The sequence below is a fragment of the Mauremys mutica genome, chromosome 18 (genome assembly GCF_020497125.1).
Source record: "Mauremys mutica isolate MM-2020 ecotype Southern chromosome 18, ASM2049712v1, whole genome shotgun sequence".
NCBI classification, from domain to species: domain Eukaryota; kingdom Metazoa; phylum Chordata; order Testudines; family Geoemydidae; genus Mauremys; species Mauremys mutica.
The window spans coordinates 25504502-25522037 of NC_059089.1; the positions used below are offsets into that span (position 1 = coordinate 25504502).

General features: G+C 40.5%; 1 protein-coding gene across 1 annotated transcript in view; it reads left to right on the forward strand.

Moving 5' to 3' along the window:
• RABGAP1 (RAB GTPase activating protein 1) overlaps positions 1-17536 on the forward strand; it is a 120581-nt gene that overhangs the window by 30400 nt on the left and 72645 nt on the right. The window contains exons 7-13 of the mRNA XM_044992392.1: positions 140-250; positions 2215-2281; positions 6554-6656; positions 7921-8090; positions 10824-10998; positions 12584-12677; positions 15229-15379. Coding sequence (XP_044848327.1) covers positions 140-250; positions 2215-2281; positions 6554-6656; positions 7921-8090; positions 10824-10998; positions 12584-12677; positions 15229-15379 — 871 coding nt within the window. The remainder of the gene's footprint in view (positions 1-139; positions 251-2214; positions 2282-6553; positions 6657-7920; positions 8091-10823; positions 10999-12583; positions 12678-15228; positions 15380-17536) is intronic.

Sequence of the window (17536 nt, forward strand, 5' to 3'; positions counted from 1 at the left end):
GTGGGCAAGGAAGAAAGGTCTGGGTGCATTTGTATACGAAGCTGACTTCACCAAATGTCTGATGCTGTTTTGATTTATTGAAAGGAGGAATACAGATGAATAACAATCTGAGTTTTCCCCCCTTTTTGGTAAATAACAGTGCAGTTCCCAAAGACAAGGACAGACAATGCTTTAAGCTCCGCCAAGGAATTGATAAGAAGATTGTGATTTACGTCCAACAGACAACTAATAAAGAACTTGCCATTGAGAGGTAAGCCTGTGTTTTTAATTCTTTAACCATGTCCTATTTAGCTACACTGTTCCTAGTTCCAAGGCAGCAGATGAGTAATCTCTCTATCAACACATGTTTTTATGGGCTTGTAATTTGAGTATGCAAACATCTTCTGGGCTGCATCTGACCAAGGCCCCGATCTTGCAGTCGGATCTATGTGGGTGGACACAGTCTCAGTGATCCACCCACACAAATCCAGTTGTAAGACTGGGGCCCACATCTCTGGTGAACACCCTTTGGATATGAGTTATTTAAAAAAAATTCGCATGTAAAGTATTTATCCTATTTTATGTTGCCTGATTCTGTGTTTAAATATTATTTTTTGCATGTGGGGAATGTTAAATGCTACTTGAATTTCAAGGGAACCAGAAAAAAAAATTGTTTTGAAAAAACATAATTTTGGAGCCTGTTGTCTGTTATGTAGACCATTCTATAGTCTCTGTTATCGTCCTTCATAAATAACGAGCCTATTCAGGTCATGGATGGAAAGATCCTGGACTCTGAGTGTGGACGGTGGTCCATTTTAGGGTTATTTAAAAATATCTAAATCTGGATTTATACTAACATCAGTGGTTGCATAACTTCAGTATTTACCCATCCCTGTAGTGTCTGAGCACCTTATATACTGCACTACATATATTCAGAATCTGCCAGAACAGAGGTGGGCAAACTATGGGCTGAGGGCCCTCCTGCCCGGCCCCTGATCTCCTGGCCCAGGAGGCTAGCCCCTGGCCCCTCCCCCACAGCCTCAGCTCACTGTACCGCCAGTGGCCCAGCATGGCTGGCTCCAGCTGGGCAGCAGGGCTGCCTGTCCTGGTGCTCTGGGCGGCGCGGCTGTAGTGCCGCCAGCCACCAGTGCTCCAGGCAGCGCGGTAAGGGGGCAGGGAGCACAGGGGTTGGATAGAGGGCAGGGGAGTTCAGGGTGGTGGGCGGGGGTGTGGCTAGGGGTTGGGGTAGTCAGAGGACAGGGAACCGGAGGGTTGAATGGGGGCAGGGGTCCCTGGGGGCCAGTCAGGAAGGAGGGGGGATTGCAGGGGCAGTCAGGGGACAGGGAGGGGTGGATGGGGCAGTGGGGCTGTCAGGGGACAGGGAACGGGGGGGTTGGATGGGGCAGAAGTCCCGGGGGGGGCCATCAGGGTGATAAGCAGTTGGGTCGGATAGGGGCAGGGGCCAGGCACAGCCTCTCCTAACTGGCCATCCATACAACTTCAGAAACCCGATGTGGCCCTCAGGCCAAAACATTTGCCTGCCCCTGGTCTAGAATGTAAAGTGGAGGAGGGGGCGGGGAAGGGAATCTTACACCTTCCCTTGACCAGAAGGAGATCTATTCTTTATCTAAGCCCTGACCGTCTACTCAGCACTGTTCATACTTAAGAGTAGGGCAGGGTTTCTGCCCCATGGAATTTGCAGTCTGAAATGAAATGCAACAAATTGAGGTTGTGATGCAAACAGAAAGACGATAAAGCCAAGTCTGGTACTCCAGCCCTAAATATCGTTACTGTGAAATAAAGGCGTAAAATACACTTGCACTTAATTTTGGATTTTGTGGTCGTTGTCTGTCATGGAAGGATATAGAAAGTTCCTTATGCAAATATCCCTAGTAATAGAAAATGAGATAGAGGAAGCCACTCAACAAGGCCTTGGTCAATCAGCTCACCTTGTTAGTCACAGCTACGTTTGTGCTGTTCCTTCAGGGAAGATTCTTAAATAACTTCCTGGGCCCCTGTAAATAGAAGAGAACCATGTTTTTAAACCAGTTCACAGACCTGTGCTCTACAAGCTCTGTGTTGGTATCCAATCAGGCTCTGTTGTAGTGTCCAAAGGCCCAGTGTGATACACAGGCAGAGATGTACATAAATGGGGTGTTTTGCAGGAGGTGTTAGCAGCTTGTCCCTGAAATGTAATACTAATTTTTTATGGATTAATTATTTGTGTTTTTGCAGATGTTTTGGCCTCCTCCTGAGCCCTGGGAAGGATGTTCGGAGCGGTGACATGCACCTTTTAGATTTGGTAAAATGGATTTTTATTAACAAATAAAGAACAAGAGTATTTCTTAGCAGCACTGGTGTTTGATCTCGGGGAACAGGCTGGAAAGGTCTGGCTGTGTCGTCACCCACATCCAGTTCTTCAGCATGTGCTCTGCACACCAGAATAGACCACAGTTCCTCTCACCTGTCTGGCACCAGGTTTTAAGATGGATTCAGCTGGAGTGTAATGTTGTATTAATCTGAAAGATGGAGTTTTACCGCAAAAGGAAAGTGTTTTATGACTTAGATTTTTAAAGGGTTTAATCCATGTTGGTGTTTCAGATGAGCAGCCCAATTTGCCTTAAATGTTTCATTATCCTCTACAGCCAGAACATAGTGGGAAGTTTTATAGGGAACCTGGATAATCATTTCAGCACAAAGACAAAGTTTCAGTATTAATTGGCATATTGGTGTTTCACAAGTGGCGTATTGCATTTTTGATCTGATATCTGGAAAGTAATGATGTAGTAATTGCTAAGGCGGTAGGTATCACAGACATAGTTTGTGGTGTTTTTTTTTTTTTACCTGAACCATGTTTTATTAGTATTCTGTGAACATCTGTATAAAAACTTCTCTATTTTAGGTTTCAGAGTAGCAGCCATGTTAGTCTGTATTTTAATTCATATTGAAAGGGTAGCATAAAGTAACTGGACTCTAAAGTACACATTAAATTTTAAAATAAAATAGGGATTTAGAACAGAGTATTTCAAAACCTCTCTCTTGCCAATGTGCTTTATGCACATGTAAATCAATTTCTGAATTGCTTCAGAATGCAGTCATACACCCTCTTAAAAGTACACCACTATTACTCACATTTGAACAGTGTCAGTACACGTTCATTAGCTATCTCCTGTGTATCCATTCGCAGACATGCTAGTGTCTTTTTAGCAGAGAATTTTTTTGCTTCCTCTGTGCTCTGCTAAGGCCTATCATTACATTTTGCATGCATCTGAAATGTCTTGGATTGTGGTTAATATTCTCTCCGAGATAGTCCCAATTAGAGACCACAGAGAGAACTTGGACTTAGGATAACTTTTTAAAGGGAAGCAGAATGAAAGTTCCACAGTGTTTCATTGCATTGCACTGTACAAATAGCATTTCCATTTATAGTCAATTATCTATTTAAAGTGATGTCATTCTTTCTTTATTATAATGGAGCTGGAAGTGCCACGTAAGAGTTAAAGTTAGCTGACATTTCCCATGATAAGACCCTGATTTCAGTTGTTTATAACTTTGCCAAACTTTAACCATTCAGGCTGAAATTTTCTGTGTTTGGTGTCTTCCTAAATCTGAAGGTTTTTTGGAAAGCTTTGACAAAAATAGTTCAGCAAAAATAGAGTGGGGAAAATATTTCCTGTTCATATTAAAAAAATGTACAGATGTTTTCTTGAGAAGCTATAGCACATGCAAGATTTGGAGCAGGATCTTGGAATTGGGTGGAAGGTTTGTGTCAGCAATTTGCCTTTTGCTGCTTCTGAATTTGGCCAAGTTATAGGCCTCTGAAAAAGCCCAGTGTGCACATACTCAGCAGAGATTTGGCGATTTAGCAGCATGATTGTAGCAAATATTGTCTGTATTGGGCAGGCTTCAGTCCAGGGCCATAAGGGCTGAGCAGGACTTTCCCTTCAGTTGTTGCTTCCAGCTGCTATGGGCTACTTTGGTACTGGGTACTGGAACTGAGAGAGGAGACTCTTGTACGCTCAGTGTTCCGTCTGCCTGCACCCAAGCAAGGGGAAGGAAGAACAGCTTTCCTCAGATACAGAGGGGACAAGAGCCAGACCTGGAGGCTGTCTGTCAGACCCTTGCCTCATTTGTTGCAGAAGCTGGAAGAACATAAGAATGGCCATATTGAGTCAGACCAGTGGTCCATCTAGCCCAGTATCCTGTGACAGGGGCCAATGCCAGATGCTTCAGGGAATGAACAGATCAAGGCAGTCATTAAATGATTCATCCTCTGTTTTCCATTCCCAGCATCTGGCAGTCAGAGGCTTAGAGATATCCAGAGCATGGGGTTGCTGCCCATCTTGGCTAATAGCTAAGGCTACATTTTAGTCGCAGTTATTTTTAGTAAAAGTGATGGACAGATTATGGGCAGTAAACAAAAATTAATGGCCCATGACCTGTCCATGACTTTTACTATATACCCCTGACTAAATCATCTGGGGCAGGGGGTGGCTTGGAGGGTGCCATGGGAGCCCTGGGGCAGGGGGCGGCGGCTGAGGGGGGCCCACAGGGACTCTAGGGCAGGGGGTGGCTTGGAGGATGCCACGGGGGCTCTGGGGCAGGGGGCAGTGGCTTCTGGGACAGGTCACCCTGTGGGGGCTCTGGGGCAGGCCCAGGACCTCCCGCTGTTGCCGGGGGGGGCAGCAGGGGAAGGGGCCGCTGCAGCCTGAGACTGCCCCAGCAACACCTGGTGCGGCTGGCCCAGGGGCTACCCAAGCTGCTTGGGCGACGTTTAGGCCAGCCGCACTTGCTGCTGGAGAAGTCACGGAGGTCCCATAAAATCACAGAATCCGTGATCTCTGTGACAGACTCGCAGCCTTACTAATAGCCGCTGATGGACCTATGCTCCATAAACTTACCTAATTATTTTTTTGAAATCCGTTATAGTTTTGGCCTTCACAACATTGTCTGGCAGTGAGTTCCACAGGTTGACTGTGTGTTGTGTGAAGAAGTTTTTCCTTTTGTTTTAAACATGTCCTGCTCTGTCAGCTCCCTTACTCTTCACATTTTTTATATTATCTTTCCATGAAATATGTAGTATCTTCCTCAATCATCTGTAATGTACAGCTTCCAGTCTTTTTGCTAGCTTTATACAGCTGGCCAGTAGTAGTGTTCTCATTTTCTGGATGCCTAACATGAGACGTGGGGTCTGATATACACAAGTCAAAGGGGAGCTGTCCTTTTGAACATATAAAGGGCTATAAAATGCACTTGAGGACTGAGGTGCCTCAAATTGGGCAGCAAAATAGTGAAGGCTTCTGACCTTCATCTCTGCCTTAGTTCCCTATCCGTGAATGGGGATACCACCACCTCCTGACCTCAGGAAAGGTGTTCTGAAGATACATTTGTTAATGTTTGTGAAGCACCCAGATTCTGTCGTGGTAAGCACCATAGGGAAATCCCATTAGTAAATGAATAACTTTGGTTTCAGAGTAGAGGCCATATGCTGAACAATGAGGCTATAACAAAATATTGAAATAACTGGTTGTTACGTGGGTACTGTCCATTCTGTGCACTGAATGGGGCAAGGGTCCTGTGGAAAGAATAGTATGGGATCATGGATGTAAAGATTGTATTATCAAGCATGCTGACAAGGGGAATTAATTAAGGTTACCTGTGAAACCTTAAACTTCTGGCATTTCCTAACTTTGAATGTTGTGCTTGTGAGTACTATGTATATATTTTAGAAAAAGACCAGTATAAAAGAGTCCGCACTCTAATGTCCTTTAGATATCAAGGACATTTAGGATAGTACAATCTCACAATGTCAGATGTTGTTTATGACAACACTGCAATGTATCAATATACATTAATGTGAAACAGCTGGAAAGCTTTTTAGGATTAGCAGTTTGTAAGTATTCTGGTTTAATTTGTTTCAATATAGTAGAGACAATGAAATGCATCCCTAAAGCAAACAATTTAGTCACATACTTTAGTGTAGTGAATGTACCATTCAAGCAGCTGTCATTTAGAGACTGCATAGTATGAAATGAGGCCAGAATAACTGAATTGTCTTGAATCTTCTAGGGCCATGTTAAAGAAGAAATCTGAGGGGAGCTTATATGGTTTTGCAATATGGAGCCCTTCCCCTGTAGACAATGGGTTTCAATCTGACCCAGATTAGTAGTGGCCTGAAAGTCACCGGAGTGCAGTTGGCTCTTTGGCCTCTCTGAAATAAACTACTGTTCTTTCCACAGTTCCTATTGGACAGTGTTCACTTCATAAAAAATCATTGCAGTTAGTAGTGACTGGCCTCTTTGTGGCAGACTCAGCTGGGAGGTCAAAGGTCTCATGGGCCATCAGAATTGAGCTCTGCTCTCATCCCAGAGACTCTCTCCTGGTTAGAGCTGAGTAACGTGGACTTGGGGAATTGGCAGTGCTGATGCCCAGGCAGTAGTTGTTTTGTGGATAAACATCAGGTGTCTCTCTAGGGCTGGGACTCCTAACACCTTTCACGAGCACACAGTTCACTTTAATTTTTTTTCATTATTTTAATGTTAATAGTAATGTTTGGTCTTCCATTTGTTTCTAGGAGTCCATGGGGAAAAGCTCTGATGGGAAATCGTATGTCATCACTGGGAGTTGGAATCCAAAATCTCCACATTTCCAGACTGTAAATGAAGAAACTCCTAAAGGTACCAACTTTACCAAACTTAACTTTATTATCAGCAGGAATGTGTGACTGACTTCACAGGCATTGGATTTCTTTTTATTAATTTAAAAGGGCTCTTGCTGAGAGAGATCAGAGTGACATCCTTTACTTTTTCTCTTAGTAACATAATATAGTAAAACTAGTGTTGTGGTCTCTGAATTTGGTTCACATGGGATGTGTAAATCTAAATAGAACAGAAGACTAGTCCATTCCCTAGTATTAGCATACCGTAAGGGTACTCAGACATCCTAATAGGGAAAGGAATGGTGGTACAAGATGTGGGAGATGAGGAGGAGGTCTAGTACTTCATTCCTTTAGCTTCTGCAGACTCTCATTATGAATTGCACCAGATCATTTACTATAGGATTTCCCTTTTGTATGTGCTTAATTCCTACTGTAAATCCAACAGGTGTTGCACAAAGATTATTGTGGGAAAGCCACTCTAAGAAAATTTTACATGTGACAGAGAAAAATCCAATAAACTGGCAGATTTGTGGGGCTCCACTTCAGTTTTGGGGGATGACTTTTGATTCTTAAGCCTAACAATGGAACTTGAAGGATAAAATTTCCAAATATTGTAGGTGATTTTCACAATTATAGTTGAGTGTGCAAATTGTGGAATTGAATGTGAATTGCCTGAAGGTCAGGAATGTTAGTGGTCCTAAAATTGTCTGGCCTAGTCTCTTTCCCATTTTGTGAAGAGTCCTGCTGCTATCGGTGGCTCTACTCGATCAAGGAGAGAATTTCTCACAGCTTGGTGGTCTTGAAAACATGTTTCAGAATCTCTTTAACGTAGTAGGATTTATCCATCATCCAAATAACTCATTTAAAAAAAAAAACTGGTGGGACTATACTGTACTTGCAAAGCAGAGGTCACCATGCAAAGCAAACCCTTAATTAAATATTTGTAATTGTTTTAAGGAACATATTTGCTAGTTTTCAATAGGGATTCAAAAAATTTGACAAAGGATTTTTATCCGCCGTAATGGGGCATCCTTTGCTAAAAGAAGATTCTGATAGGGCATCTTCTCTCTCTAGCAAATAGCTCATCTTATTGTCCTGTGCCAGTCACTGAAACCTTTGCTCTGGTAGCCTCTGACTTGGGATGTTAGGTTAACTAAAAGAGACTTTTCTGCAGAATTAGCTTTTACAGTAACATTACTACAAGGTAAACAGTTTAGAGAGCATTTCCACTGAGATTTGTCAGCAGGTGATTGTATTATTGATTTGATTTTTTTTCTCTGTAGATAAAGTGCTATTCATGACTACAGCTGTTGATTTGGTGATAACTGAGGTTCAGGAACCTGTCCGATTCCTTCTGGAGACCAAAGTCCGAGTTTGCTCACCTAATGAGAGATTGTTCTGGCCCTTTAGCAAACGTAGCTCCACCGAAAACTTTTTCCTAAAACTAAAACAGGTAACACTGTCTTTTTATCTACAGTTACATTTGGGGCTTGGCAGGCTTAACTGACCATAACTACCCTATAATTAAATTCTTTTGAGACTTCAGAGGTAGATTTAGGATGCATTACAGGTTAAATGTCAACATATTAGGGACAAGGATAAACTCAGTGCAGTTTAAAGGCCCAGTCCTGAAGCCCTGATACATGTGTTGTCCTATTGAAGCCAGTGGAATGAATCGTGTATAAGGGCTGCAGGATCGGGCTGCAGGTTGTCATGTGTAATTAACTTCTGTACTTTCAAACCTGGTATTTGGGATGTTACAAAATTTCCTTAATGTACAAGTCCTGCTTTTCTTTTACTTGACATGCCATAGTATAAACATAGAAAAGGTAGGTTACTTTTTGCAAAGATAAACAGAACTTCAAACAGGATTTAAATGTGCAGGTCCCAGAAAAATTTGACAGTTGACCTAGAAAGGCTATTTTTCTTCAATTATGCTGTTAAGGTCTAAGAATTGGAGAAGTGTCACTGCACTGCTCCCTTTCCCCCTGTATTACATGGTTAGAGCAGAGGTTTCAACAAACCAAATATCCCAGCTTTTCCTGTTGAAAAACGGAACTGGGAAGCAATGTCAAAAAGGCTAACATCTTAGCTTTTTGACTCCACCTGCTGGAAAGAAAAGGGTAAAGTCGTCTAAGACATACACTCGAATAATATATGGCAATACCTCACGCAAGAAACAGTCAAAGGCTTGAAAATGGATGATGAAAACCACCTAAGAGTTAGTATGTGGTGGTGGGGGGAAGCTATTCCTAACTTGCTTATGAAACGGTCACCCTGAAACAAAACCACTCTTTAGAGGAAATGGAGAGCGTATGAAAACAAACCATCCCATTGGTGGATTCACACAGTTCAATAGCACTGAGTGGAGTCAGGAATAGTGAGGGAAGGGGCTCGCTGATCTCTTATTGTTCATGAATTATATTGAGTCACTTCTTTAAGAGGCTCAGTTGAAACGAGCAGCTTTCTCCCTAGTGTTCTCTTTTGCACTTGTTGGTTTTGGGGTTTTTGTTGTTGTTGTTGTTTTTTAAGTAATAGCAAATAGTGGCATGGTTTCTCTGAGGCGTCTTTGCTGCATTTATCTTTTTTATTTAAAGTTAATTCCATGTGTAACCTGTTACGTTGCTGAACAGCTCATTCCAGAAGCACCTGATATGAAGAGATGTTATGGAAACCTTCCTTCAAAATACAGGCTGGAAAAAACCCCTCCATGTAGGAGATTAGTCTTATCCTCTCCCTATTTGGATTGATCTTTTTGAGGTGGATTGTGGAGATGTTGAACAATTAATGCAGTTAGCTATAAATATTTCACTAATCTTAGAATACAGGCTGCTTTTCTGCCTGGTAATGTAAGGAAGCTTATCTTACTTAGCTAATTTTGTATCTTTTGTCTTACCAAACTCTGCATGCATTGTGACCTTTATCTCACGTAATTCTGCCTTGTTCACAGGCACTGACAGGTTATCCAACTTCCAGTGTTTACTAATGGAGGAGTTAGCACAATTCATAGTTGAAGTGACCGATATAGAGAGTCATGCCTGATAAGCATGGAAGGGAAACTTGTTTCTACAGAGAGGTGATTAGTCTTTAAAAGATACAACTATGTAGAATTAGCTTATCTTAGTTTGCCAATGTTTCTTGTTTCGGAAATGGTGGAAGCAGAGGGATTTTATTTTCCCAGATAACATTCATTGACTTAATGATCTTTAGTCTGGAAGAATTTCCATAAATTTAAAATACTAAAATGATTAAATTGAACTTTGGGAATTTTTTACAGTGGAATTCTGTAAAAGTAGCTATTTCTTTCTTTCCAATCTTTGATTTTGACTGGGTGGAAGTAAATCTTCTTTAATAGTCTTGAATTAAGTTAGAATTTTGTGAAGTGTTTACCTAGAAAGTCTTTGCTTTAACTTCCCTGTAACAGAACAGAAGCATTGAAAATTAATAGAGGAAATAAGGCCACACAATGGACCTTGGAGCCCATAAAGTTGGCTACCTGTGTTCTCAGCAAGAATACATGTACATCTTACTTTTGAAGCAGCAAATAGACAATCAGTAGCCATGCTGGGACACTAAACAAGAACAAACAATCTTATCACTAAAAGATTACAGAAAAAATTGGTGTACACTGCACTATTAGTCGGTGAGAAGTTAGCTATAGTTCTAGGTTTTTGTCATTCGTAGTATTTTCCCCCTTAATGAAAAGGTTGTCAGGTAGTCAAGAATTCACCGAACTTCCTCTCCTAGAACTTCCCCAGAGCAAACCTATTATATACTGTTGAAATACATGCTACCTGTGTCTCCAGTCCACTCCTGTGGAAAAAGATGAGCCTGCTTATGAGTTCTGGACCTGAAATATACTCATTTGTCCCAAGGTGGGGAGTACATCTTACTTGTAGGAGCTATACAATTCTGAGTGATGCCTTTTGGATTATGTTTGCTATGCATTCCCATGAAATAGGGGCAGACACCTAACACCAGAAGCATTCACTGCCCTGGAAGTTGCATTGGGGCACTGAAAGGACTGTAGTAAAAATTTCAGTTCTTCACTTTTTCCCGTGTGGATGGTGGTGAAAATAGTTCCTCTTCTCCATCTCCCCTACCCCAAGGAGAGGATGTAGAAAAAACCTTGTGAAGCACATATTCCTATGTAACGCCCGACTCACAAGTATATTTTCTAATCCAGATAAAACAAAAGGACAGGAAGAACAACACAGATACGTTATATGAAGTTGTGTGTCTAGAAAGTGAATCAGAAAGGGAGAGAAGAAAAACTACAGCAAGCCCCTCTATTCGATTGCCGCAGTCTGGGTCCCAGGGCTCAATGATTCCTTCCCCTCCAGAGGATGACGAAGAGGAAGGTATGAAGTGGGTCCTGTAACCTTTGTTTTATTTGCATGTTTTGAAGGAAATGGAAACCAGCCTAGGTAACTAACAAAACTGTTTAGAACAAGTTACCTTTTGAATGGGATCTTGTTTCACACTTTAAAGCTATGAGTGTCTGATAACTAACATTCAAACAGTACCTGCAGCTGCCACTCCATTTTTCTTGGGCACTTCTATGAACCAGCTAAATGCTTTTCCTTGGTTCATTTGAATTTGCATGGAGACACACTGTGAAGAGTTTGACACACTGTGACAAAGTTAAAAATGGTGATAGGCTGCTTAGAAGCATCTGACCTGAAGTAGCACTTGAGATGGAGTTTCTCTCCTTTAAACAAATGTAAACAGCTGCAGCCCTGAGAAATGTGGAGTTGGCTTTAGTTTGAGTTTTCTATAAGTGGCATGTTTCAGAGTAGCAGCCATGTTAGTCTGTGTCCGCAAAAAGAACAGGATAAATTTGTTAGTCTCTAAGGTGCCACAAGTACTCCTATTCTTTTTATAAGTGGCATGTTTGCAATGAAAAGTGAGCATAGGCTTCTGTAGTGCATAATGTCACACCAGGAGCTATTTCACTGTTTTGGTGATGCTGTTCATTCTGAGACCTGGTGTGTTTTCAGCTGGCTGTGTTGCCATTTCATTTTTTGAATAGACTTTTGAACTGTTTCTGAGTAACTGTTAGAAAAGTAATCAGTATGCTTGAATTATAGCATCTACCACTTCAGATATCTGTTTGTGCTGTTCTAGATTTTTCACACATGAACCAAAATAAATGAGGTCCATTCAAAAGGAATGTATTTTTGTATAATTAATTTAATGGAACACTGTCAGACCACTGTCAGAGAAATACTGAATGGCAGCAGAGCTTTTATCTACATTACTTGTAATGAGCATTTCAAAATATCTGTGACTGAATATATCAGCTATGAGATTGGTTTTAACCAAGGGCTGCTTATTCTGCTTGTGCTTATCTACTCTTTCATTTTAGCGATGGAATGTGCAGCATTCTAAAAGCTACATAATTCAAGCTTTGGGGGCTATCAAAAAAGTAACAGCATTCAAAGGAAAAGTGCAAAGCAGTTCAGGTTGCAATGAATGCAATGACATTATAATGGCCTCATTATGTTTCATAAAGGAAACAAGATCCCTTAATCTTTCATTTGAAAGATCAAGAGTTGAGGATGTTACATTATCTATCACTGGCAGTATTTCAGTTGTTTGTCAGGTACTTGCTGCTTTAAAATACTTGCTTTAGCAGTGCTAGAGGTGCAGCATTTCACTGATAGCATACCATACATTTCTTTCAAGATAACATCTGAAATATGATTGCATTGGTAGCAATTAGGTTAACGCCTGCTTTGCATTCTGACTTGTTCTGGATTGAATTGTGAGGTGCCTGATAATGATTATATAAGGATTGAGTCTACAAATGCTGTATTCCTCCTTGTTAAAATTTGCACAGATACACCAAGAACCGATTCACATTGTAGAGAGTTGAATGCTAATCTCCTGGTAGGATAGTTCCCCCTGTTCTTACATTTTCTCCTCTCTTCTCATTCATTATAGATAATGATGAGCCTCTCTTGAGTGGTTCTGGAGATGTTTCCAAAGAGTGTGCTGAAAAAATTCTTGAAACATGGGGAGATCTTCTGTCCAAATGGTAAGAAGCAAGAATATGCATTCTGAAAATGGTACTTCTGAGTCTTCTCAGACATGATAGGTTGCCAGCTAAGTGCCAGCTAAGTGTGTTCTTTCTTCGCAGAGTGGCCATTGTTTCTCAAAATTAGAGTGAATTAAATCCTCTGTTATTGAGAGTGCCCCTTATTTTCTTATCTGATTTCAGGTTTTGTCTGATATCTTTTGTACTTCTACTTTTTTATATGTCTGAGTGTTCTTTAAAATCATTGAATGAACATGTTAGTTTCTTGGGGTTACTGCAGCCACAGGTGTTCTGGAAAGCCTAGTATTACTTTGCTCTACATTTGCTAATAAAAAAAATCTAACCATCAAAAGAAGAAGAAGAAAGCTGCAGCTTTCCCTCCACTTTGGCTCCCCAGAGATCATTTCCCAGGTAGGTTCCCTCCTTCCAGGTCCAAGGTCGATTAGAGCTGAGCCACTTACCCCCTCTGAGTATCCTTAGCCTTTGACTCTTAAAAATACAGCAGGATCTACGTTGGATTATGAGGATGTCCACCTCATTAAAGGAAGATAGGCTCTGGGTCCATCAGGGGAGTGTATGAGTCATTCTGCTTTTCTAGGAAGTGCTGATTTATCTAGCACAGAATTTCTAAATAGTAGAGATTCTGGTGCAACCCATACCCTCCCTTCTTGGGCGAACAACTAGCCAGCTTTGCATACTAAGATAAGCCTCCCTCAAAGAGGTTGGTACTGGGATCTTTGCAAAACTCTGCCAGCATTGCACAAAGAGATCACACAAACACAATACCACATGGAGCATTTCAAACTTGCCCTTGGTCTCCATCTAGTATTAGTTCTCTGCCTGTTCTTCCTAACACCATTGAAAAGCAGAGCAAGAAACATCCAGAAAGCTGAGGGGAAATGAAATATTACATCTGAGAAGGAGAAAAGCAAAGCTACAGTACAGTAGAGATCAGATTAAATCCACATTTAAGTGGTAGGAAATTTACTAATATAATGAATTTTAGCAAAGATTTTCTTGCAATCAAGCTACTCATAGCCTAGTAAGGGGAGTGGTTCTCTATTGATCTTTAATGCCATCATTTCAAATTTGATAGGGTTTTTATTTCCAATTTTTTAATACAAATACATTATGCTAATTTGATAGGAGTGCTTGACATGAAATTGTCACTTTAATATAACAAAAGAGTGGAAAGACTGCAACAAAATTATGTCCTCTCTTCCCCCACCCCCTTACAAGCAGTTTGATCAGATGAGCTCTACAAATCCTCTCTCAGCAAGAATGTTTCTCATATACTTCAGTTCTGTAACTCTTCCAAGGCTGAAAGGTAATTAAGCCACCTGACACTCTCACTGAAAATGTTTTGGCAGCTCTAAGGATGTGGAGTGCTTCTGTGCTAATGCTGGCAGTAACAACTTTAGTGTGGTGTTAAAGTTTCCCTCTTAACTTAAAAAAATATTGCAGGTAATGATCCTTGAGCTTTTAGCATAATAGAGGATTGAAAATCCTAAAAAGGAGAGTTCAGGTGCTTAGATGCCATGGTTTTATGATCTCCTATTCAGATTTTTTTTAATAGCAATTAGCGATTTGTTGGTATTCTTTTAACTTTTTTTTTTTACCATGTATGGTTTGTATTTTATTACAAATGAGTCACATGCTCTTCACACTCCAAAATCCAGTAGTTGGGAATATCTGGTAGCCTGTTACCCATCAAGTACACAGGTTATATTGTGTGACTCTGTTTTATTAAACCTACTATATATACTAATTCTGGTCATAAATTAAGGTAAGGCAGTTCATAGTCTCTTCAGAGGGTTTGTATTTGTTGTAGATGTTCTAACTCCCAAGCTTGGTTCTGAGAACAGATTTTATTTCCTTTATAGATTATAATTGATTAGTGCTCCCTGTTATCAAGCTCTGTTGTATTTCTGGTGTAATGGGGGAAATCCTGGTATTTAAAAAGCTTTCTAGCAAGATGATAAATTCAGGAGAACTGAATTTACGTAGAGGGTGAAAGAACAGATTATAGTACAAGGGTCCTGTGGAATAATTGCGGTTTTAAATGTCTGACACACTAACTTTTTGCGGCCAGATGATTGTAATGGAATCATCCTACTGTAGATTGGAGAGGAGCAGGAAAGGAAACCAGCATATATACATCTTCTAGAGATCATACAGAATGTGGTGTATTTCTGTACTTGTGTTTAAGGCTTTTCTGCTTTGGTATATTGTGCTGTTGAGTCTCTTACAGCAGGTCCAGGACATGTTTGTCTTCAAACTAGATTTAATAGGGTTTATGGAAGTAGATTGGAAATGTGTCCCATTAATTTTGTTTCTTTCATGGCTCCTGAATGTTCCCACACTGTCATTTACATTACAGCCTCCTATGGACTAGAAAGATACTCCAGTAACACACAGACTGTCTTAAAGTTTTCTCCATTGCGTCTCACATTCTGCATTGCATTTTGGTTGTTACCCATGTGTTTTCATACACTTGTACTTGGGCCACAGTGATGGAGAATAACTTACCTCTTGCCCTCCCTTCACCTAGGCATCTCAATTTGAGTGTGAGGCCAAAGCCTTTGTCAGCGTTGGTGAGAAGTGGTGTTCCCGAGGCACTGAGAGGAGAGGTGTGGCAGCTGCTAGCAGGATGTCATAACAATGACCACCTAGTGGAAAAGTACCGAATTCTCATCACAAAGGTAAAGTGATGCATTTTATTTTTTTAATGTCTTATTGGTAGAAAGGTGGATAGTTACAAGAACCCTGTATTGCATAAAGGTTATTGAGTATAACTGAATACGGAAGCTGAAAAAATCAATATAATGGAAGAAAAACATAACAAAACACCCTAGGATCTGGAGTATTTATTGTGGCATTACCTCCACATAGAGCATATTTCCCTTTAATATTTCCACTAATATTTTATAAAGCTGTGACCTGTTTTAGTCTGCCTCTTAGGAATATTCAGCTATTTGCTTTTTATGTCATCGTTAAAGATTTATTTGGTTAAATTCTTTGGCTTGCTCAGATTTCCTGTTGGAAAGGTAATGTCTCTTATATTGCCCCTAAAATCTGTTTGCAGCTAAAATGAGAATCCAGACCTAAATGTTGAAATTTAACTTGGTTACGCTACTAAGAAACAAGTCAATGTGATCTGTTAACATTTGTTTGGTTTTTTTAAAGGGCATATTTGGGTTTTTTTGATCCAGCTGTTTAATTTTGCAGATCTTGGTTCTTAAGAACAACAGTAGCGTGTGGAAGTTTCTGACATTAATGTTGACAACAATAATAAAGAAAAAGAAAAGACGTTATATGCTCAAACATCATGCAACCATGCTTCTCAAAATTCAAAATATAACAGTTGTTCAAGAAATAAGAATGAAATATCTTTTCTCCACAATCAGTATTGTGAGTTTGGATATGATCGTTCTATGTACAAACAATCCTATTTTATTGTGTTCATCAAATGATAAAGTACTTAAGGATTGTGTAAGAAATGACTGGTGGTGAGAGTTCACTACAAAAGTCATCTGAGTGTAAATTCATTGTCCAAAAGATAATTAGCAAAATTAGTTTGAGTCAGCCTTTGGATATCCATGATCTGATTACACATAGCCTGACTCTGATTTGCCAGGAATAATTACAAACATTATTCTGATGGGAGAAGGGCATCTGAAATAAGACCCAGTGGGAAATAAAGCTTTGATTTATGTTGCATAATCACACAAGTTAAGAAGAAGGTAGTATTATCTGTCAAGCAAAATCTCCTGGGTGCTTCTGTTGTATTGTTTCAACTGCTAGGTGAGGAGCTGACCATGTCACTTGTGTCCCCATTCCAATATTTGGGTACTGGAATGAAGGAATGAACTGTGTGTTGTATAGTATAGTGCGTGACGCACACTCCTGTCTGTGAGTGAGTGAGTAAATGCACTAGGGTTTTTCATTTTCCTTCTTAAATCTGTGAAATCCTTCCACTCTTTCACCTCTTGGTGGAAGCAGAGGAAATAACCTGGCTGTGATGCACTGAAAGTTTCCCTGGAGTCCCAGGCAGGGAGAGTTGACTGATTCAGCATTGTGATATAGGGACTGGCCACTCAGACAATACTGCAAAATTAACCTCTTGAAGAAAATTAGCATTGAATGAGCCTCTTTGGCATATGATCTCATAGAGTAATTGGCTTAGGCAAATGAAAGTGAAGTCTACTTTCTAATATAAATGCCATATTTGAGAATTGCTGTGGTGCTGGTTGTAGTGACCAAAAGTCAATTAAATGAAAATGGGACAGGAGTATTTTTATAGTATTAGTAGAAAAAGGTTGATGGTCTGGAGGGAAAAAATATCTATTCAACTTGTATACTGAATTTTCTGTAGTCTGCAGAGAGTGAGGAATGGTAGAAGACCTAGAAAAAGGGATAAGGAGCTGCATAGGCAGAGGTCCAGAGAGGAGGAGGAGATGAGAGAGAAGATGTCATCAGGGGCAGAATTGTGTGCAGCTGTAAAGAAGGACAAGGACCTTGAAGTGGAAGGGAAGAAGATTATAAGAGGGAAGTGACCTGGTCAGCGAAGGAGAGAAGTATGGGTTTTGTTCGTGTTAGTGTGGTTTTTGGTAGAAATTTGGATGGATTTAAAGGGAGTGAGGTGAGGAGCAAAGGACACTTATTGAAGAGAGGGTTGTGACCTAGACTCCTGCAGTGAGCCTGGGATCTTGTGGAACCTGAAGGATCCTCTGCCATAATAGTGGGTAAAATGTATTTTGTTGCAGGGGCAGGATTGGGTGGGCAAAACCCAGACTGCGGTAATTTGTGGGAAAACACTAAATTGCTTTACATTGCTGAAATTCTGTTTATGACAAACT